The following is a 24,562-nucleotide window of genomic DNA, read 5'->3' on the forward strand; positions in this document are numbered from 1 at the left end:
ATGATTTCCGGATAGCTTTCGAGAGCTCAAGTCACCCTCATCTTCAGGGATTGATATGGAAGCCTATCTTGAAATCGCCTGGTTGATATCCCGAGAAAACCTCTTCGTTAATCTGTATTGTTTTGTAAGTAAATATTTAAGCATGCATTTCCTCTTTTCTTAAAAAATCAATGACATGATATTTCATAGTGAGTAGTAAATATATTATTATGAACAGTGTCGTACATCTATATTGATACACAGTCGTAATTCATGATATTCTTGTATTGTACAGATCCTAAGAGTGAGCCGTGTCCAGCATTGTGCTTTGTTTTGGAGCTTGCTGATTATAATTTGATTCAGAAGGCAGTCCATGGGATTCTGCAGGAAGATTCTGTGTCTGATGGAGCCATAACTGTGTCACTTATGAAGCTATGCAAATGGCTCACCTGGTCTCCTGCTATGAATTTTTGGATTTTGACTTTCATGAAGGTGATCGCAAATAGAAAGAACTACATGATCCTCACAGCTGTGTCTATAGGAGTGGTTGAGAAGGTAACATTAATAATTCATGATGATTCCTTCTTTCAACACCCGCTTCTTGTAAAATAGTAAATACTCCATTTTACTGTAGGGACATTCCATTGTCACAGGTGGGACACGCAGACTACATTATTGGCATTGAAGTAACTATTTTACTGATAGTTAAGCAACATTTTTCTTGCTGTTCCTGTGCAATGAATTATGAAACTAAACACTGTTGATTAAACATAACTACCCCATAGGCGGAGTTCTGGAGGGGCCAGGGGAGGCCTCCCATCTTAAAAAAAAGATTAAAACGATAACATATGATTAAGTTCAGTTAACGTATTTTTGTTATGAAGCCATACCGCAAATCTTGACGTTTGGCATGTTGGCATGTGCGGTAATTGTGCCACAATAGCGGGTCTTAGATGATTTGATTGATGTGTACAGTTTGAAGAAAGAAAAACCTAAAATGACTTTCTGTTGAGTCAACAGTTACTGCTGGGGCATCAAAAGAACTTTTCAATTTAATTTTTCTAAAATTTCTGAAGCTTACTATTGTACCATAAATTTTTTAAAGTAATACGAGTGTTGTATCAATAAAAATTTAATGAAATGCAAAATGCAATAATCGTACTGTTTTGCTTCTTTTAAAACTGACAACCAATATACTAATTAATATTTGTTTACTTAAGCGAGGAAATTTAACATTTTCAAATGTAAAAGGCTTAAAGCTAAGTGTTTTTAAGTTGTTGTTTTTTTTTAATTTCCGGGGGAAGGCCTCCGAACCCCTTACAAAATAGGGGATATTCAATAACCCTCAGGTACATCATATGCTTCTCCCAGAGTCTGGCACCCCAAAAAGCAAAAGCTCAAACACTGCCCATGAACTACCCTCAAATACTTTCCCAGATTTGTAGCTATAAGGGAGAATTCACACTGAAGAAACATGTGACACGCGACACGAGAGTTTCACACCAAAGTGACAAGCTGCATGCGACACGCTGCAAGCGGCACTTGTTTCTTGCTCATTTCGCATGATGATACCGATATTATTGCATTAAACAGTTGTTTTTTAGTCATCAGAAAAAACGTAACAAGAGACATTGCTACATACAAATCTCGTTTTAAAATTTGTGCAAGTTATTGAAACTCAGTAGAGGCATGTTGTCCATGAGAAACTGAGAAATAATATGTACTCACCTGAAACTGTATACGCTAGACTTTCCTGCCTGGATAAAGCGAAGACCTAAACACTAGAGAAATGATTCTCAACATTCTTGAAACCATGACCCAGTACTTTTTTTTTTTAAGTCAATACCCTTAGCCCAAAAATTTTCCTCGTAAATACCTTTCCAGTATTAAGATTTTATGCATGAATTAACATGTCCATAAAATTAACTATTGAAAAATAAATTCTGGCGTAATCATAAAGAGTAATAGTTTGATTATGTGTAGGATTATTGACAAATATAAAAATATGAATGACGAAGTGGTAACGTCGTCTCCTTGTAATTAAGTGATTCCTGATTTGATACCAGGTGGAGGCACCGGGCAGATCCAGTTCTGATTAGTCTATTTGTGCTTAAAATGGACTTAAAAAACGAAAACTCGCAACTCAAATATGATATTGGGATTGTGTTATTTGTCAACCACTTTCAGCAGAACCTTTCGCGGCTCAGTATAGTTGATACGAGGGTACGCTGCTTGAAAAACAATGCACTAGAGTACTTTACCATGTTGACTAATCTATTTTGGACTAAAGTGCCTCTGTAAGCTAGATTTTTAAAATAAAAGCTATCATGTACTAAATGCCCCAAAAACGGCCTCTTTACACGATGTTGAAAGAAAATTACAGCTTCTAGAGTCTAAATATAGCTTGTTGGAATGAAGCATTCACTGCGCATATGTGTCCGAGCAACATGCAACCAACATGAGACACGTGCAGCTCGCCATGTCGCTTTGGTTCGGAAGGTTCAGTTGATTACTGAGTGTTCGCTTGCAAGCGACATGTGTCTCTTCAGTGTAAATTCACCCTAAGTGAAGAATTTTGTGTCACGGGTGGGACCGATGAAACATTGCCAATTTTTTTTTAATTTCTGTGAATTTTCAAATGATGAAAAATAAATTACGGAGAAGGTAATTGACCTTTGAATATTCTAGTGGAGTTGAAGGGGAAATATAACAATTTATGGTTTTTTGGTGTCACGGTTGGGACACAATAGAAAACACAATTAAATCAAAAAGTTAAAATAAACTAATAATATGCATGCAAAATACCGTCTACTTTCTAACTTAATTATATATAATACTTGAATTTTTATCCAAAAGATAATTTTAGATTATTAGATAAAGTTAGTGTTGCATGTAATTTTAAAAATTGAGGTTCAGCGGCACTCTTACATGGAATGCACTATTGGCACATTAGAAAGCAACAAAAATGTTCCGGACAACATGAAATTCACAGACTTTGCATCATTCCAAAGACATCCAGACTCTTGAGGTGGCACATTCGGAGAGAAGACAAATGCTCATTGTAAGTGTATATGTCCAGGAAAGGAGGGGGTGAAGAGTGGTGGTTCAGTATTGTAAGAAGCATAAGATGTTACTGGTACTCATATACAAATACAATGTGATCCACTCAAGTGTAGACCGCCGTGCTGGTGTTTTCACTATCAGCACGTGATGCACTCACGGCTATTGGTAGGCATCGTAGAGTGTCGATGAAGCAAGCACACCCCAGTGTCCGTAATTATTTTAAAAAGTGAATTATAAAAAGGTGGTGTTCAGTCTGGCCTCCTTCAACGTGCACACATTTTCGATACACCTTAATTAAAACACCCACTAGCGTAAGCTGGTTAGGAGCACTAGAAACTGGTTTCTACGGAGGTCCTGAAAGTAGACATGAGTCTGTGAAGTGATAAGGGTCCTTGTTTTGTATTGTGTGCCTTGTTTATTTGTCTGGCAACTGTGAAGTGATAAGATTCTTGTTACGTATTGTGTTTCTACCCCCCCCCCCCCTCACCAGCTTACTTAGTGAGTGTCTTAATAAAGATGTATAAAAATGCTTGCGCATCGAAGGCAACTAGTTTGAACACCTCCTTTTATAAATCCGGTAAGTAAATCACTGTTTAAAATAATTATGGAAACTGTTGTGTGCTTGCTTCATCGACACCCTTCAATGTCGACAAACTGCCCGTGATGAAAAATTTATTAAATGGGTTCTGAAGTATATTAATTGATGAGCTTCAGGTATGTGACATTCTCAACCAACATATTGGCTCTCAGCTGATAGTGGTTGAGTAATTATAAAACTGCACAGAATCTAGAGTTTTGAATGTTCTTCAACAATCCATTTATAGATAACCTAAAAATCTTTATGGAGTTGATAGTGCAAACACCAACAAGGCAGTCTACACTTCAATTGATCACTCTGTATTAGACAATTGCATGACTAGACTAACTCTGCTAACCTAAATACATTTGTGTGGACATGTTTATGTTTGCTATACTTGCTAATGTGCTAATTACAGGATCATGGAGTAATTATTTTGTATAGTCTAGAGATAAATTATTCTCTAATATCATATTTATATTCAGTGACTCTCATTGACAGATAAACAAGATATACTATCATCTTGGAAAAACTGCTGTTAACCAACTGAAATATTGATCTTTATATTAAGAAAAAAAAAATCTGTGATTGGTAATTATGTGATGTTAAATATTAAACTTGAGTGTACTCAATTTTCTATTGCTATGAGCACATGAGCACATGACTTTTTTTGCATTACAACAAAAGCCAAGCACTGTGGCAGACAGACATTCTTAGATTTGATTATTATTATTTGTTTACATATTTCTGTATAATAATGGAGGGTAAGTTCATATTTCATTTGTATTTTTTTTACAGTTATTTGCTGCTCTGTTTGTACCTGTAATACGAGGTGGTGTGTTGCCTGTGCTTTTGAACATCTTGATTGGAACTCGACATACTGAAACTATATTTCATAAGGTTTGTACATATTCCCTAGTTCATAATTTATTTAGAAATATCAGTCCAACACTGAAGGTGGCCGTGACTTTAAAATCTAGTTAGGACATTAATGTTTGTATTTTTCCTGGTAACTCCACTTACACATTATTATGTAACACTTGTCATTGTTAAATAAGTTAGCTCGACAGTTGCATGCCGTTGGATTTGTGTTATTGCATTAAACATACCATAGAAGTGTGCTACCTCACCAAACCTAGAGTTGACTTTCTGTGAAAACTTTATTTTCTCTCATAAATTAAACAGATTGAATTGTGTTAAAAAAAATATGTCCTCACATGTCCCTCTACAAATCTAATTACTACTAGTATCAACCTATATGTCATGTTGTTTGTTTTTTTACTTGAAACTTGTGGTTCACACTCGTACACACATACATACACTGGTCACAGTATATTTTGCAAAATAATTTAAAATTTGCTCTCCTGTTTCTAGATTTCCAACCACATACATCCAATCTTCCTTTTCCTCTTGTATTCTTTAGGTGTAACTTTTCTTCACAGCCTTATTTCCATTCTTGTCTCTTACTTTAATTCTTACCTTGAAGTCATGTTGGGTATTTTTTTTCCCCTGTATGTTGTGGTCAAAATTTCAAAGAATCCCAAAGAGGGAATGGAGAGAATTTTTCTGGGTGGAAGAATGTTGAAAATTTGTATTATGTGATTTATAAACACTTACTAACATTGTGTATCCTATCACTATTCATGATATAAATAATTATTAACCTATTTCCTTATTAATCATTAAGTTAATGCTTTATGAGGAGATTGCATTAATTATTTTTTTTCCTTACTTTGAAAGCAAGATTTCATGTCCACCTATGGCAAAAGAATTGCTTGCTTAATTTTATTTTGATCTCACATTCATGACATGTTTCCTTTATACTTTTAATTGGTTATGCACCGCCTGTTGTAATTATTCTGTTAACTTTAAATAGGATTGTTATGGTCTCCCCGATGATGCAGTGGTAGTGTCGTCGCATTGTAATCAAGGTGTCCCAGGTTCAATACCTGCTGGAGGCACATAGTGGTTCAGATCCCACTTTAAACTGTAGGTCCAGTCTCAATTAGCCTTACTGCTCATAAAGAGGACTTAAAACACCAACTCAACAACAACAAATAGGATTGTTACAATGTGGATGTGTTTGTAACTTACGAAGTAAAAAATTATATAAGGTAAAATTTGTAATGAAATATTGTTAATAAACAAGCACATCAATGAATCTTAGTAACTGGGAATTTCTGCAGACAGACAACTCATTGCTTCTGAACCATGTCACCTTTATCTGAAATTGAGAGAAGAGGTAGTAAGTACAGACAAGTGTAGTACATTATTCTTGCAGATTTCAGTCAGTAAACTTATTATGCTCTCTACTGCTTAGTTTCACTGAATTGGAAACAGAGTGCCACGATATTTGGATTATTCAAATTATGGGCATTCCACAAGGAGTGGTAAATAACAAAATGAATTGATCGGGAAATTATTATTGCTTTTAATTGCATTAAGCTGTCAATATTTGTGAATGTATATAATTTGCTTATTTCACCAACAAAAATTATTAGCATCTGTAGCCTATTTGCTTCACAGACAAATGAAGTCAAACTTTGAGTTTTAAAGTGTCATGCATGCAATTAATTTTCGTTAATGTTTTTCATGCATTCAGGCTATGTCATCATGCTCAAATTTTTTTATTGTTAGCAGACACCACAAAGTACTTCATAATTCTATGAATTCAGTTCAGAATGAATACTTTAATCCAATTGCATGTCTAGGATGCTACCAGTCAGCGGAAGTCCCCGGAAGACATGTTTGTTCAGCCATGCAGTCTCAATAGCTGCCCATAATTGCGGTGTTGTTGCAGGTGCAGGATCATGTGCATAAATGGATGTTTCGATCATATCCCAAATGTGTTCCATGGAGTTCTTGTCTAGGTGGCAAAATCATTAGTTGGAATTGACCAGAATGCTTCTCAAACTAATCGCGAACAATCATGGCACGTTGACATGGGGCATTGTCATCCTGGAAAATCCCATCGTTGTTAAGGTTCATGAAGTCCATGAAATGGTCACCAAGCAGCTGAACATAGTAATTCCCAGTCAATGACTGGTTCAATTCAATGAGAGGACCCAAACCATGCCATGCAAACATGGCCCCACACCATTATGGAACCACCACCAGCTAGCACAGTGCTTTGTTGATAACTTGGATCCATGACCTCGTGGAGTCTGCACCACACCTAAACACTACCATGAACTCTTGCCAACTGGAATCGTGACTCATCTGACCAAGCTATGTTTTTCCAGTCATCTAGGGTAAATTGAATGTGTGCACAAGCCCAAGCGAGGTGCTGCCATATCCCATCAACGCCAAATTTTGCTGAACTGGCCTCACAGACATGTCTCTCGTACGTCCCTCATTGACTGTTGATGTGATTTCACGCAGTGTCACTTGTCTGTTAGCATGGACAATTCTGCTCAGATGTCTCTGGTTATGGTCATTAAGCAGATGTGCTCAGCCACTGTGCTGTCCATGTTGGGAGGCAATGCCTGCAATGAGGTACTCAGTACACCCTTGACACTGTGAATCGAGGAATGTTGCATGCTCGAACAACTTCAGAAATGGAATGTCCCACGCACCTAACTCCAACTATCATTCCACATTCATACTCTGATAATTCTCGTAATCACATTAGAAGATGCATCACAAGATTCACAAGAGTACAAATGCAAGCACATATAATGCTCTTCCTGTTTATGCACCTGTTATGTAATGCTAGCGCCACATAAATATTTGCATACTGCTATCCCATGACTTTTGACACGTGAGTGTAAGTTTTCCAGTGGAACTGTATCATTGCAATATACCAGAGTTTTGCTTTAATTTTTAAATAATTTCACATGAAATAATGATTTAATTACAAATTCCATTTCTTGCCACGATATTGTTGCATAATTGCCAGGATATATAGTGTCTCATGGTGTTTTGCACACTCCGTGAGGCACCCAGATTCAAGAAGAGTATCAACCTGTTCCACTGATTAAATCACAACCAATACCTTCTAGTGCTAGTGCTATTGGCTATGCCTTAGTTAATGTCAATAATTTTATGTAGATACTTAGCCGATAACTAAGCCCCATGACAGGTTAAGTTTGCAGCAGGTTTTATGTATTGTAATAATCCACGCAAGAACGGTGCTCAGCATATCCCGTGCCTCTCTTGCCTCAACCGCTGAGCTGTTCATATCACAGACAGTGAGAAAATCGGCAGTATTGCATAGGAACTACAGGGAGGTTATTTCAGTTGTTTACCGCCAGCGTGTCGGCCGGTCGGCAGCCCCTTCATGCAACAGGTCCCGGCAAATTTTGTTAGAGGAAGTCCGTAACAGAAACAGCTTGTTTTGTAATGTTTCCACTTTTCACAATTACAGTTACAATTACAATTGAAATAAGCACGTACCTTGTCGGAAGAATGCTGGAAAAGGTGTCCTCCCAAATACAAATATTTTTGGCACCTTATTTCCGACATCCAATCTTAGATTAGACATCGCTACTTTATCCTCATTTCACAGAAAGGGAAGACAGCATCCCGGCGCATAAAGCTAACCGAAAGCGTAAAATGATATTTAAAAGTTACAATAATGATGATCACTAGCCCCCTGTGTTATAACAGATGTTGAAAATGACCTCCTTCAACAGCAATACAAACCGTTTCTTAGGTTCAAGAGATCCTGTCTCTCGTAATTGCCTGACCACTTTTCTGCAAGAATTCGTTTTCACGTAATTATCGTACATAAAACTCTTTGTTCAAGACTATATTTGTTTAGCGGCATAACTAATGAATGAATAACAATTAACACACAATAAAGAACAAGCACTATCAATTACACAGTATAAAAAACACGCGTAGTGATAAACTCAAACAGAAGTGAACATGAGGGTACGGTATACTCACTACGTCTGGTAGCAGACAGTGTTGCTAACCATTTTTCGGCAATGTCCCTACAACTGACCAAATGTCCCTACGCCAAGTAAAGCTACTAAAAGAAACATCACCTCATGAGCATGCAAAACAGAAGATGAAATATACACATTTACTTACCAAATCTTTCTACTCGGTGCTTCCACAATTAATGAAGGAACGAATGTACAATACAGGACCCCTCCCCGATTTTTGTAATATTTCGCATACTCACTAATTGAGGCCTCCCAATCACGAATTTGAAGTTAAAATTTGTGGGTCACGTGCAGAAATTGCAAAATAAGTGAAATTGAGTGGCCCGCGATCGGCACGATTGCTCATTATTTACGGGAAGATTTTGTGTTTCTAATACCTAAAAAACGAAATATACATTCCTGATATTACTACGACCTAAAATTTTAACTATGTTTGCCTATCCTAACCTAACCTTACCTGAATGGTTCGTGGGGCGATCCGTCAATGATTTGTGGGGCTACCCGAGCATGATTTTTTTACCCCAAATTTTAACTGTGTTTGCCTTGCCTAACCTAACTTAACCTAACCTTACCGAGAATGGTCAGTGGGGCTATCCGTGAATGGTTTTGTGCTAATTGTGATTAAGAACCGATAAAAAATCTTATTTTCGTAGCACTTGAACGGCAAACGTTCATCATCGAAGACGCCATTTTCGTATCCTGCAATTTTACGATCGATGCACTGTTGCCAAACTTACCTGTAATCAAATCAGTCCACACTCCACATGTTCTTCTACATCGTGACTGTCTCTGTCACATGTAAGCACCTTCTTTGGGCAATATACCGAAATCCATAATTATATTAATTAGCCCACGACCATCCTCCTGCACACTCCACCTAACAATCTGTACAACATTAACAACATTTTTACTGTTCTCTTCCGCCATTCTTACACGATCCATGCTCTCCAAGTATGAAATCAACAGTGTGGCAACGCTGTAGACAGCGTAACTAATTGCGAACGTCGATTGTTCATATCAACAAATATGGCTACCATACTTGTATACCGATAATCATTGCGAGAATTGAAAAGCTTATTTTACAACTCCTACACGTTAATGAACAATTTTTTCACCTCACCCCAACATGTTAACCTGAGATAAATCATTACGACTAATTATTTCGTGAATATAAAACGTAGCATAGAAATTACAGAATGATCCGGTATTGTAAATTCTTGCCTTAATGAATAATAGGGGTGTGCTGGACAGAATTTTTTGGGTCGACGAAATCGGGAAATTTTCGGGACGGAAAATTTCCGAAGCCCTGGAAATCTCGAATTCTACACGTCATTTTCACTTTAAGTGTTTTTTTTTTTTGCATTTGTAGAATAAAAACTTAAAATTTCCGATAAGTTCCAGAAACTTACAATGCAGAAAACGACGAGAATTAACGACTTTTTAAAGTGACCATTCGGTATTTCCCGACTGCTTGGAATTTTTTTTTCCCGATCCCGACTTTTCGGGATCCGCACACCCCTAATGAATAACGTTGAATCATTTACTGTTGATTATGTTATTTGAAGTCATACATGTTGCTACTGCTGTGAAGAGATAGATTTTGGTTGGTGAAGCTGTACTTCCTGCAGTCTTTAACAATTCTGGTCCCATTCTATTTCTCTTTTTTGTTTTTGTATCACTTAACATTGAAAACATTCTTTACGTTTCCGCGTTAGAATGTGGCAATGTTAGCACTATTTTCGCGAGAGTGGAAATGTTTTCAAAAAAGAACTTGCCTTCAATGGTTTTTGGTAAGCGATAACATGTTCCAAAATTCTGATGGAGATTTGTTAGTTAGTTCTTTTTTCTCCTCCTCGCTAAAGTATCCAAATAAACTAATCTATTCATTCCAAACCGAGAACGAAGAAAGTGCAACTGACTGGCGAGTAAGCTTTGCACCTTTGCACAATAAAATGTTATTTTCCAAGATTGAAAAAAGTCCCTACGTTTTCCCTCATTTGGCAAATCTGTCCCTACGCGGGCGAAATATAGGTACATGTCCCTACGGTTGGCATCACTGCCGACAGCTGCAGTATGAGGCGCCCTCTAACGGTTGACAACTCCCCGATAAGCTGCCGGCGCTCTCGCAACAACTGAGGATAAAGTAGCGATGTCTAATCTAAGATTAGATGTCAGAAATAAGGTGCCAGAAATATTTGTATTTGGGAGGACACCTTTTCCAGCATCCTTGCGACAAGGTACGTGCTTATTTCAATTGTAATTGTAACTGTAATTGTGAAAAGTGGAAACATTACAAAACAAGCTGTTTCTGTTACGGACTTCCTCTAACGCAATTTGCCGGGACCTGTTGCATGAAGGGGCTGACGACCGGCCGACACGCTGGCGGTAAACGACTGAAATAACCTCCCTGTATATTCTGCTCGTACATTTGGGTTTATATATATGTGAAAAGTTGCTGCAAATTTAACCTATCAAGGGGCTTACATGCAAGATGTTAAGATGTAATTGATAACATGAGTGGGAGAGAAAATGAGAGACAGAGACTGATTCTCACTCTCTCTCTCTCTCTCTCTCTCTCTCTCACTCTCTCTCCCCCTTCCTCTCTCCTCCCTCCCTACCTCCTCCATTTCTGTCTCTGAGGCAATAAAGATTAAGATATCTCAATCTTGAAATAATCACTGCACAACTTTGTATGAACAGGCTCTGTGTACTCGTATATTTCTTATTGCCTTGTTTACAGTGGATCAAAGATATGAATTCTCGCAGTTAAGAATTCTAGTTGCATTGTTGAGAAGAAGTCATAAATTTCAAATTGTAAGATTAATAATGAAATTTAGTGGAGGAAGCAGTGCTGGGTTGTTACGCATGTGGAAAACCTGGGAAAGAGGGAAATGTCAGGGAATTTGGCTTGGCAGGGAAATGTTCGGGAATTTTGTAGAACATTTGAAATTTACATGCATTTTGGGGTCTGCAAGAGAAAAATGCAAAACGAACAAGTCTGGATTCGGATCTTGTGATTCCACTCCCCAAAAAGATTCAGTTCATAAACTTGTTCCTCTCGTCCTTATGAATCTCAGTTTGGTTTGGTACAAAATTGTGGTTCCTTTGTATTTCAGTTCTACATAGACTTGTAGGTAATATATTTAATTTTCACTTTTTTGTACTAAGTTTTATAAAGATATCAAAGTAAAAGCTGTAGTGTGAGGATGGAGACACTGCACTTGGTAGTACTCCACCTGGAAGAAATCGCTGTCAAGTCTGAACACAGAGACCCATAATTACAAATAGTTTAGGTGAAAAAGAATTTGAATTATGTTTTAATCTGCTTTCCTCCAGGTGGACTACTATTGAGTGCTGTGTTTCTAACCTCAAAAAAGTTTCTTTGGTTCGAATTTAAACATATAGAATCAAATATATTCTCTAATATTATCTCATATTTAATGTTTTGCATTTTGTTCACTGTTAATATGTTAGATGAATATGAGAAAAGTCGGTTGGCTGGTCATGGCTTTCAAAGGACATATTGCAACATGAAGTTTTTACTTCAGATAACCAATATTATACTGATCCAGAAGTACAGTAATGTCTGTAATTAATATTTGTACATAGTGCAATGCATTTTGCTTCACAGAATCAAACTTCCCATTTGAGCATTTACTTTACAAAAACATGGTAAATAAATTATAGATTTATATTCTTAAATATAATTTGAAAAAAATAAAGGTAGAATTTTGCACTAACCAATAGTCTATTAATAGAAATATTGAATCGATAAAACTCAGCAATTTTATCAATAAACCGGTATGTCTGTAGGGACCTGATTAATCTGTTCCACCCACAACGAATAGTACACATAAATGTTGCAAGAATTCAAAATAAATACATAATGCATACACACGGTGTTTTTAGTGTTTTTCTTTCTCTTGCAGATTGTGAAGAAAATTCCATCACTGATAACAGCACTGCAGAATGAAAGTTCAGACTCTAGTGCTCATTGCCTTCAGATAATAGTCAAAGTGACTTATTCTCTCATGAGAATGCTTCCTGGTTATCCAGACTTGTACGACCCAGTGTTGGATGCGATGAAGGTGAGTCACCCTGATAGATGTAGGTAAGGTAGCCTCTCTGATTGAGAGATTAATAGTGTGTCAAAAGAGTCATGCCACCTGAACTTTCATTTGTCACTTCATGATTTTAATTGGACTTTCATGGTACTGAAGGATCATCCTTTGGAGTATTTTGAATTAATATTAAAGAGCCTTGAATTACAGATGAAGAAATTAACATGGCAGGTGCACAGAGAAGGATAATATACGAGGGTTATCCAGAAAGTAAGTTCTGATGCTCTGTTAAGAATAAATCTATGAACCATTTATATTGGCCATATCTACTCCGACTCAACTCACAACTAAGTGTTGGCTGATAGGTGGTGAAACTTCCCTGTGTTGTGATGGTTGAAGAGTTGAGAAGTAGCATATTCGTCTGCTATAGGTGGCTGAAACAAGTAAATTTCGCACCGTGCAGAAATTCTGGTACTTCTTCCAACAGATATAAAGGGACTACAAACAAGAGACCCTTCGGCCAGAAACTTTCGCGTTCGCATACCGTCCCCTCCGCCACGGTGAAGTCTGCTCCACCTCCATCATTCTCTTTCCATGGAGCGCAATGCACACAAACTTTTTGCAGTGCAGCCATTCTCAAACAACAGAGTTGAAGAATAGTAGTGCAGGGAAAGTGAGTTTGGAGAGTAGAGCCGCAAGTGCATCCACTGTGTAGATACAGCTATTGTCATTTGATGTACATACCATACATTGCTATTGAACATAGTTATCACTATCGTTGAGTCACCTGTCATAGCATGGTGCCAGTTTCTGTATCCCGTCATTGTAGAATGATACGGTTTGTTACACAAACCACGTGTTAACACTTTGACCTTGTTATCATCATGGATCTGCTGCCTAGCATGGATATTTATTAGACACAATTTTGTGAAGAAGTAACTGTAAAGTTTGTGAAAAATATGCGAAAAGTGTCATGGTGAATTTTCTGTTCTCTCTAATCTGAACTGCATGCACCATATTGCACCATATTGCATCGCAAGTGTGATAACACTGAAGAATGTTTACTGTTGTTGAAGAAAAGAAAGAAAAAAAAAAAAAAAAAACAACTTTGTGTGGGCTGTAACACATTTTTCAAGCATTCAAAATCTTGGGGATTTTTTTTGAAAGCAAAAATATCATGGAAATCTCACAGAAAATCAACTAACCGATCAAGTCTGAATGAAGTTCATTTGAAGGACTAGAATATTTCCTATCTGTTGATAATTACTGTTAATAATTACTAATATTCACAACTTCAGTAACATCCAGGAATACAAATTTGACATGGAAAACTGCAAATTATGGTCCTTTTTTACAAATTTCAAAACTTTTGTGCACGAAAAACAATATCATGCAAATCCAATATCCATGTGTTTTATGGTTAAAAAAATAAATGTACCATATTTACGCATGTAAAGAGCATTCCCTGACATCTGCTACGAGACTCGGAGGCAAGCGGCCCAGCATCAGCGCTTGTCTTTCCCGGTGCATGGGTCCGCGACAGTCGCTAGAGTCTGCTATTAAAATTACAGTTTTCATATTGTACTAAACTTGACTACAGAAGGTGTTGAAAATGATGTCCCTCTGCTGCAACACATTCCTTGCATCTCCAAAGGAAATTGGCATTTACACGTGCAAGTTCGTTTACTGTAATTCTCCCAATTTCTCGTACAATATTCTCTTTTAACTCACGGATGGTGAGCGGATTGTCTTTGTATACTTTATTTTTTTAGATTTCACCATTTTTCTTTCCACTTTTATTCAGAACTGACCCTGTTACTCTAAACTTTTTTACGAGATTTAATGTAGTGGTCCTATGTGGAACGGGAACCAGGAAATTTCGATGCAAAACGTTGTCGCACTTCTCCACAATTCCTCTTTCCGAAGTAACACTCGACAAGATAAATCCTTTGTTGTAATGTAAACTTTTGTGGTGCCATATTAAGCCACAATCTTCAACACATGGACACGACACAACAACTTCCGAGGGAGGATTATACTGGCGTCAGTCTGCAACGTCAACAGAAAGGGAAAGAGAGCGAAGGCAGGGAGAGCGAAAAAAACAGACTGTAGCGTGCGACTGTCGTGGACCCCGTTCACCGGGAAAGACAAGCGCTGACACCGGGCTGCTTGCTGCCGAGTCTCGTAGTGAATGTCAGTGCTCTGTATAACATAGACTTTAATGGCTGTTTCTGGATAGCTTTTCTCCACCAGTTATCCCCAACAAAGAATACCTCCACTGGTAAAGAGCATGAAATAGCATTACAACTGTCTTGATTTGGAATTTTTCATTTGATAATTTTTTGATTTTTATTGTTCATTTATGTTTTACCTGTATTAAAAAAAAATCTTGAGTACTTTTAACAAGAATGAAATTATGACCATTTTCATTAAACTTTTAAAGGTGAAATTGTAAGGTTTTGTCCTGCAAAAATGCAATATAATAGAATTATCAAATTTAGGGATTGATTAATAGTTTTGTCAGTGCTGATGTAACAAAATTGTAGTAAAATTTACAAGTACTGATAGCTAAGAATTGCAGCGGTCCGGTGGGGCCCTAATTTCAACCCCCCCATGTGACCTGGAGTAAATATACCTCTACCTTACCAATAACTGATATTCTATCAGCACAATATAAAATTACAAATGCTGAATGAAGGACATAAATATATATATATATATCACAGACTTAGGCAATTACATCAGAAGGTCATGAAATAAATTTCTTGGTAACTACCCTTCTTGGGTAACAGGAAGTGTGTTGCCAGGTCTTCTGTTTTGTGATAATGTGACTTTTATAATTATTTTCCTTTTTTGATATTTTGTATCTTTTGTACTGCAGGAACTTAGGAGGGGTGGAGGGTAAATGTGAAATTGCAAATGGAACACCCCCATTCGTTTAACATATTTGGATTCCATGTTCCGTATTTTTTGTTCGAAAAATTTTGTAAAAAAATTACAACCTTCTAACATTTATAAACAGTTGGTAGTTTCAGTTTCATTTTGTTCCCTTTATGTAATAACAGTTTTGGTTTTGAGAACATTGCAAAAACGAATTTTATTCAAAAAATGTGTGCAAAGAATTCGACAAAAGAACATTGTTTGCAAGTTATGTTATACAATATCAATAGTATCAAACTTTTTTTCTGTGCAATTTTTCGATTGGATGCATTCTGCATGCGATATTCCATACTATCATTTAGGGATGGGACGATATGAAATTTTGGCCGATACCGATAAAGTACCGATATAAAATTTACCGATACCGATAACCGATATTCTACCGATCCGATATAAAATTAGAAATGGTCCCGGAAGAACCTGAAAGGTTCATTGACCTTAAAAAATGTGTGTTTCCAAGTGACTGCAGTGCAAGAGAAATTGCATATTTAGACATTTACTTTTTAAAAAAGTAGGTCATGGAGATCATACATAAAAATTACAACAAAAATGGCAGAATTTTGCACTAAACTATCAGATATTTATCGATATATCGGATCGGTAAAATAATCGGTAATTTTACCGATAAACCGATACACCGATATGCCTATATCGGCCGATACCGATAGAGTACCGATTAATCGGTCCCATCCCTACTATCATTATAAATGGACCACCCGGTATATATATATGTTATCTACAGCACAATGCATTTTAAATGATGATAGTGTTAAACAATGACATTTTTTGGAAAATTTACATATTTTTTTGTGAATGTTAAGGAATTTGTTTTGATAAAGTTAGCAGAATACCTGTGTTAACTGATATTGAGGAGAAAAAAAAATTTAGAATGAATTAGAAGTTGTTGTAAAAGCAAACATGTAAGAACTCAGTGAACCTGATTTCTCTACAGGAAACAAAGTACAACAATATATTTGTCAACAATATACACTTGACAATTGTATAGTGAACTAATGTTGGCAACCAATGCTTTCAGAGATACTGCTGAAAAGATTTGAAATGTGAAATTATGTTGTCCTTATATTTTAACGTTGTTCACCAGACATTCAGCAGTGAACAGTCAGCAAAAAGGGCTCGGAAGGAAATACCAAATGTCATCAATTCAGAGGTATGCGAGATAGATATTTTTTTTTAGTCAGTGAGTTGCTATTTTTCATATTGTGTCGATGGTTAAGTTGCTCCCCTTCCTTTACTCCATGTTAGTTAAATTCATCAGGTGTAATATATCTTGTTCTGAATACTACATAGCACTGAACTTGATGTTTTAGAAACAATAAATTCAATAAATACAGGGTCCGGCAGAGGAGTTAGATGGTTTTGAAATGTGAATAACACATCTAATTTTCAAAGGTACAGATATGTATTACTACGGAAATGCAGGTTATTATATGCCATTTTTATTTACCACGACATTTCTTTAATTAATTAATTAAAAAAAAAAAAAAGCCTTCAATTTACTTCTATAGGCCTTCGAATGTGTATAGAAGTAAATTAAAGGTAGCAGTTTTTTTACACGAACTGTCGTGGTAAATAAAAATGGCATACAATAACCTGTATTTCTGTAGTAATACATTTCTGTACCTTTGAAAATTAAGTGTGTTATTCACATTTCAAAACCGTCTAACTCCTCTGCCGGACCCTGTATTTTATGACGAAAGATTTTACTGCCTCATTTGCTGAATGCAATAAGTGGTTAACCTTTGATCTATCACTGAAGATGTTCCCTGTGAAGGACACTTCAACAATTTCTTCTGATCATTAATCTTCCTTATTGTCGTGATTAGCCAAAAGTGGCCAAAAATTGACTGTTTTACATTTGAATCAAATTGGTTGTAATTACAAAAATTGAACAATGAATTGATTGGATCACCACTCATTGAGCCACTGCCTAGATTTGCAAATACATCGTTAGCTTCCAGTTCTTGATTCATAAAAATTTTCAGATACAATTAAATTATTCCTTTAAATAGATAAGCAGACAGGACAATTGCATTAAAGTAGTGTTTTCCGGATCTTGAAATTTACAGAATCTTAAATCTTGAAATTGACTAGCTTCTGAGCTATCAAGAATTTTAAGACTATGTTTATCACAGCCAGACAGGCCGATTGAATTGAAGTATGTTGCCTTGAGCCGCTATTTGGTAGGTTTTATTAATTCATCAAGTTTTATCTTAATGGCTGTGCTAGTTACCGAGAAAACAATAATTAACATGGATGGACAGTCAGGGCTGGTGCATAAGGGTACTTTTCCCAGTTTTCTGGTTTAGTCCCCTAAATTGTATTTCTATTGGTTGTTAGTATCAAGGTTTAGTTGCGGGAAAGATTCTAAGGTATTGGAGGATTGTTGTTAATGCTTCTCGAGAAGTTGCCCACCACCTATGCTTGAGGTGCAGTCAGCATTGCAAAAGTTTCTCATGAAGATCTGTGCAGCACCTGTAGCAATTAAAAATAACTCAACGGACTACCAGGAGCTCTGTAGAAATTTTAGCAAGATATTCAGGCTAGACCAGTACTCGAACCCAGGTCTCTGACATATTTATGCCTGATTTTTCATTGTCAGTGTTTTACCTGTGTGGTAGCGCAGTTGGTAGTGCAGTGGCACGGTATACCAGAGACTCAGGTTCGAGTCCTAGCATAGCCTGCATTTTTGCCAAAATTTCTACATAGTTTATCTCCCGTGCATCCCAAATCGTAAGGTACCAGTAACTTGCAATAGTTTGGCAATCCCAGGATTAGATTTCTCTGCTCATAATTTCTGTAGTAATACTTCGTCAAGTTTTTAATGTACGTAGGTAAGTCAGTAAGTAGGTCACAAATTTTATTAAAAAAGTACTGAGTGAGATACTGACTTGGAAACCATTTTTATTTTTCAACATAAATCTCCACCAACATTGATACATTTATTCCATATAAAAGTATTTGGGCTGCTGTCACAGCCACAGTCATACCTCACGTTCAACATCTTCATCATCAGTGAAACGTTTGTCGCCAGTGTGCACATACTTTACAGATATTCAAACAATCATACATCATGCAAATACCCTGTTGTAGTTGCTATGCTGTCTATCATCACTTACCTGTCAGCTCGAATCATCTCCGTTCCCCCGTATCATCTTCATGTACAGTCCTTGAGTATGGTTGCTATTTTTAAACCGAGTTGCCCATCTGGGTGTGTGCTATCTAGTGACTGCTGGCTGAATATCATCAAGCTGAATTGTGCTGCTACCTAATGCTGTTAAACTATACTATTTTCAGCTATCCCACATCAGTTTGTGACCTATTTACTGACTTCACCTTGTATGATTCTTCTTGGGGACACATTTCAGTGATTTAAGTCCAACTGTAAACAGTTGTTCCAGTCCAGATTATAGCTTACTGTGTTTGTAATAGGGCTGATACATACTGCTGGAGATACTGTTACAGATTCCCATTGGTGCTAATACTTAAACACTGTAACAATTACAAATTTTCAGATATGAGATTGCAATTATGAAAGGTCAAAGTATGGTTTGCAATCTGCTGTGAAGGCCTGATAGGGATGCAGAAGTGGGATTCATGATTTCGGCTATTAGTTGAGGTGATATGATTTGCACCATGCACCAGAAGTGTTGTCTGAAATGGATGCTGCTGACATCTTGCAATATCTTCATGAACTATTTCAACCATTGTCATAGAAGGTAATGTCTGGTGACAAAAGAGTAAGCTTCTATTTGCACAGTTTAAACGTTTTTGATGTTAAACATACGGATGCAACTAGTTAAATTATAAAATTCAAATCCTCATTTAAGGCAACTTAAATTGAACTCTCTTTTTCAGGGTTATCCGCAGCCAGTACCTCACGAGGTGCACCAGTTGATGGCATCTGTAAATTGGTCGGATCAGATTGTAAATGTGAACACGGGAGAAGGATATCAATCAGCAGTAAACAGGTCGCACACTGGCTATGTAGGGTTAGCGAATCTTGGCAATACCTGCTACATGAACAGTGCTTTGCAGGCACTGTTCATGACCCAGAAGTGAGTAAAAATTCTAATATTATGTTTTTAAAAAAGTACAGGGTACCACAGATTTATAAGTACTAAGGCACTTAAAAAAGTCAAAATAGGGGTTTTCTCTCCGACGACACATTTTTTTTTAGTACTGAAACTGGTCTCTCCATATCTACTTGTATACTGGAGCTTATTTAAATGAGCTACAATGTTTGAATCAATATCAGTTGACGTTGTCGCCTTGTAATAAAGGGGTCCCTGGTTCGATACCCGATGGAGGTACATAGAGTAGTTCGGATCTCACTTTAAACTGTAGGTCCAGTCCCAATTAGCCTTACTGTACATAAAGTGGACTTAAAACACCAACTCAATCAATTGATATCAGTTGAAACATTATTTTCATGAGGATCATTCCTATGTCTTCTAACTGATGAAGAACCCACTGACATTCTTTCGTGTACAGTGTGACTTGCAACACCTGGAACCGCTTGAATTGTGTGTAGCATGTCGTCCTGATTTTACCAGTGTTTTTATTTCTCTCTTCAAGACACTTGATGGCATTTGGTAATGTAAAGTTAATTTCGAAAATCAGCGAAATAGGCTTTTTTAGACACTATACATGGAAATAGGCAAAATGAGCTTTTGTGTACAAGACCCTAATGCTCTGACATGAACTTATATTTAAGTCATTTTTATTACATCTGTAACAATATAGTACAGGCATTTTGCATAACATCCGGTCTTTAATAATTGCCATAATATACTTTGGATCTGTTTCAAAAAACTTTATTATTTACCAATTTTAGCAGGTTTACATTCGTCTTACTGTGTTTTTTAATGCATTGTACATTTCCCACCCAGCAAAGAAAATATACCATGGCACTTCCCAGTAATTACGAGGGGTATGTCAAAAAAAAGGCTGATTGGTTATTACAGAGAATAAAATAAAGCGAGAAAATTTTTATTTTGATGCTATACAATTCATACCCTGGCTATTTTTCTACATAATCACCATGGTGCTCCAAGCATTTTTGGTAATCTGCCACCTTGGATCTCAGCCAGTCGAGAACTGATGTCTTGAGAACTTCACTATCATCGAAACGTTGTGAAGCAAGCCGCTTTTTGAGATGAGGGAACAGAAAGTAATCACTTGGGGCAAGATCGGGACTGTATGGTGTGTGATTAAAACGTTCCCATCGGAATTTTTAAATTGTCGCAACAGTACGGTCATCTGTGTGTGGGCGGGCGTTGTCATGAATAAGCAGAATTCCAGACCGTAACATTCCTCTTCGCTGGTTTTGGATGGTATGTCGCAGATTAGAGTGTTTGGCAATACGCATCTAGCATCTACTGTGATGGTTCGTCCTGGTGCCAGGCATTCCACGAGGATTACATCTTTTTGGTCCCAAAACATGGTTGCCATGATTTTGCGATGTGATGGTGTTTGCTTGAATTTCTTCGGTTTCGGTGAACCGGAGTGACATCATTGCATGGATTGCTGCTTCAACTCACCAGTGACGTACGATATCCAGGTTTCATCTCCAGTCAGTATGTGAGAAAACAAGTCATCCCCATTCTTCTCCCAGCAGGTCAAAAAATCACGTGCTCATTTCATTTTTACATCTTTGTGAGTGTTTGTCAACATTTTCGGTACCCACCTCGCACACAGTTTGCAATAACCCAGATTGTCCGTTATAATTCGGTGCAATGTTTTATCAGACACTTTCGGAAACTCCTTACCTAGATCAGTAATGTTGAAACGGCGATTGGATCGCACTTCCTCATCAACACGTTGCACAAGGTCGTCCGTCTGAACACTAGGCCTGACGGTCCGCTCGTCATCATGAACATTTAAACGTCCTTCCCGAAAAGCACGGTACCATCGTCTTACCTTTCCTTCATTCATTACTGTTGGTCCGTAAATGTCACACAATTCCCAATGAATATCAGCTGCACTCAGTGCTTTTGCTTTGAGAAATCTTATCACCGACCTCACCTTGTATTTGGCAGGATTTTCTATTACAGCAGCCATTTCAACTTCTTGCTACTTGCACGTATACACCTCCACACTGAGAAATATACCTCTGCTGCAGGCACAGAATACTAAAGCATGCTTCCGTGCACGCCTAGCTTCGTGAATGTTGCCTGTCCCAAGTAAAAAATTATCGGCCCTTTTTTTTTTTTTTGACATGTGCCTCATATACTGCATGCAGTTATGTCAGCCTTATCAAATGCAAGTTGTTTTTTTTTCTGTGCTATACATACAATTAAACAATGTTAATTCAACTGGTTTTGCGTCGTATCTATACTTTAAAAGCCTATAGGTGGTATTTGTAAAAGAGCAGGGGAAATTCTCTTACCTCTTGATGCTGCATCAACTAACATAAGGAAGGTAGAGGTGTATTTTGAAAACTTCATTAATTGATCTGAAATATACAACTTTTTGATTGGAATTTTTTTGGGGAGGAGGGTGTTGGGATGTTGGAACCATTGTCTTTGGGCAAACACTGAAATTAACCTCACACTAAGTGAATTATGTGTGAATTCTGCATTAATTTTCTTCATAAGCATGAAATGAAAACACGTATGGAACGAGATCCCAAATCTTGATATCCATACAGCTTGTATACATCCATGAATTATTTCTAGTGGAGAGACCAGACAGAACACAAAATCAAGCCTTAATTTGTCAAAGTTTCTTGAGCATTGGCTTTACAGTATCTAGTAGACATAGTGAGGAATGTGATGGTGCCAGTCAAATTTATAACTTTGGAATGTAAATATATTGAAAGTCACATTCATTTGTGTAGGTTTTTATGTCCATAAATTATTTACATAATATTTAAGTACATTCTTGAATTTTTGGAAAATTTGCCTTGAAGACCTGGAATTATACTTGAATTTTATCTTGGTTTTAGAGTACTCACCCTGTATATGTAGCTAGAAGCAAATATTGCTGCGGATGGTGGGTTCGGACATATTGTAATTTGGTGTTAGTGACAATTTGCCTACCATTTTTATTGTAGGTTCCGAACTGAGGTTCTGAAGGCTAATGTAACCCCTGAACAGCCATTCCTCATGAAGCTCCAGATCCTTTTTTCAGTCTTATCGTTCGCTCGGAGAGGATCTTATTCGCCACATGATTTCTACGCCAGATGTCGTCCACCTGAGTTTGAAGTAGGGCGCCAACAAGATGGCTCAGAATTTTTAAGGTATGATAAGAGACTCTCTTTAATAAAGGGTGTCCCAAAAATAATTCCCCAATTTCAACTGCTCGCGGGATCCTCAGATACTTATGCTGATAAAAGTATATAAATGACTTACGTGAGTGAGTCTTATGCTAGTTTTTCTTGTATGTACGCATTGCTTGCATTGTAGAATTATTTTCCTGTAGTTTACGGTTTGTCAACTCATATCATCGAAGAGAAGCATTTGATTAAAAAGAGAAGGGTTTGAAAAAGATTAACGGGAAACACAGAGTTGAATGTCTGGGAAGCTTCGTTCATTGCAGAAGAACACTGGAATAAATTAAATAATGAAAATGGTAACATAGATCCAGTATGGAGTTTTCTTTTTCACAAATGGAGTAAGCCACCATCTTTAAAATTTAATGTAACAGAAAACATCAAGAGACTTTGGAAAACAATGATGAATTTGAATTACCTGATGATATTTGGGATTCATAATTTTAAAAAATCTGAAATAAAAATAAAACAGACTGCTTCTTTTCACAGTTAATTTGCTATATTACAACAATGTAACATTGACAACATCCATTATGTAAGGGATTCTTTTTGTTTAAAAAATTACTAACCATTGTTATAACTGTATCTTTAGTCAAAATGAAAATAAATGTCTGATGAAAGGAGCGTGTGTTCTCCTGAAACGTCACAAAGAAAAACTGTTTTCTTATGCTTGTAATAACCGTAAACTACTACTACTACTACAAAAAAAAGAGTATCAATTCACCCTTCACAAACTTTTTTATAATTAGGGTTGATACCCCTTTAAAGGTTACGTCTTTCAATGCTGGAGCAGTTTAAAGTTGTAAATACTCTATTTTAAAATGGAGCTTGATTTCCTGTAGGAGGTGCATCTAATTTGAAATATATCTAAACAATTCACAATATTGGTAGATAAAGAAAACTTAGTTATGCAATCTGACTATGTATTTTAGAATACATGATGCTCATAATTTAAAGTTGTCAATGATCTGGATATCAGGGTATAGATTCCCTCCGATACTGATGCCATTGCTTCAGTAGTTAAAAGTTGTTCAAAGCCTTTATTAATATTAGTGGTTGAGAATTCCACTGCACTATAAGCATCAGTTTACCAGAGTTTTGTTTCAAAATATTCAATAATTACATCAGAATATCAATATATATCATCATGTCATCACAAAATACGTTTTTCACATGATATTGCTGCAGATTAAATGAACTGTTCAAATTTTGCATAATTTCCAGAATGATTAGACTCTGCAAAATTGTTGCGCAGCATTTTGTGGACCCAGTGAAAGACCAAAATGTTAGAAATCCAACTGATACTTTCCAAGATGTACTATTTTATAACATTTTTGTAGTTACTAGTATACACATTTTGTATAATTATAAAGGCAGTGAGTGTTAAGGTACATCCAAGTTTTCTAATTTAAATTAAAGAATGCAAATGTACAGTGCCTTTCACGGCCGAGTTGGCCGTGGAGCTGCAGCTAACATGCTACGAAGTGAGTGTGCATCTGCCGGCATTTAGACCCACAGCTGTAAGCTGACCTTGGCACTAAACGTGCCAGTGCTTTGGTATCAAGATAACTGGTGTTCAGTTTGCACGAGCTTGTGAAGTGTTAAGAAGTGTTTTAGATTGTTTTGTTTTAGTTTATGTATTACTGGTGCTTTTCTTCAGTCTAATAATCACACTATCTGTACGATTTGAAATAATGCATATTTTAGTGCAACTCTTACGTCATTACGAATTCTTGTAGGGAAGTTAGAAGGCATT

General features: G+C 36.8%; 1 protein-coding gene across 2 annotated transcripts in view; it reads left to right on the forward strand.

The window, feature by feature from the left end:
• The window catches only part of LOC145990971 (ubiquitin carboxyl-terminal hydrolase 35-like), a 51,503-nt gene that overhangs the window by 22,045 nt on the left and 4,896 nt on the right, over positions 1 to 24,562 (forward strand). For both annotated transcript variants that reach the window (XM_083126566.1, XM_083126567.1), the window contains exons 3-7: positions 275 to 534; positions 4,418 to 4,519; positions 12,441 to 12,599; positions 19,389 to 19,588; positions 22,588 to 22,773. In XM_083126566.1, the coding sequence (XP_082982692.1) occupies positions 275 to 534; positions 4,418 to 4,519; positions 12,441 to 12,599; positions 19,389 to 19,588; positions 22,588 to 22,773 (907 nt within the window). The remainder of the gene's footprint in view (positions 1 to 274; positions 535 to 4,417; positions 4,520 to 12,440; positions 12,600 to 19,388; positions 19,589 to 22,587; positions 22,774 to 24,562) is intronic.

The sequence above is a fragment of the Lepisma saccharinum genome, chromosome 8 (assembly GCF_977018435.1).
Source record: "Lepisma saccharinum chromosome 8, izLepSacc3.1, whole genome shotgun sequence".
Taxonomy (NCBI): Eukaryota; Metazoa; Arthropoda; class Insecta; order Zygentoma; family Lepismatidae; genus Lepisma; species Lepisma saccharinum.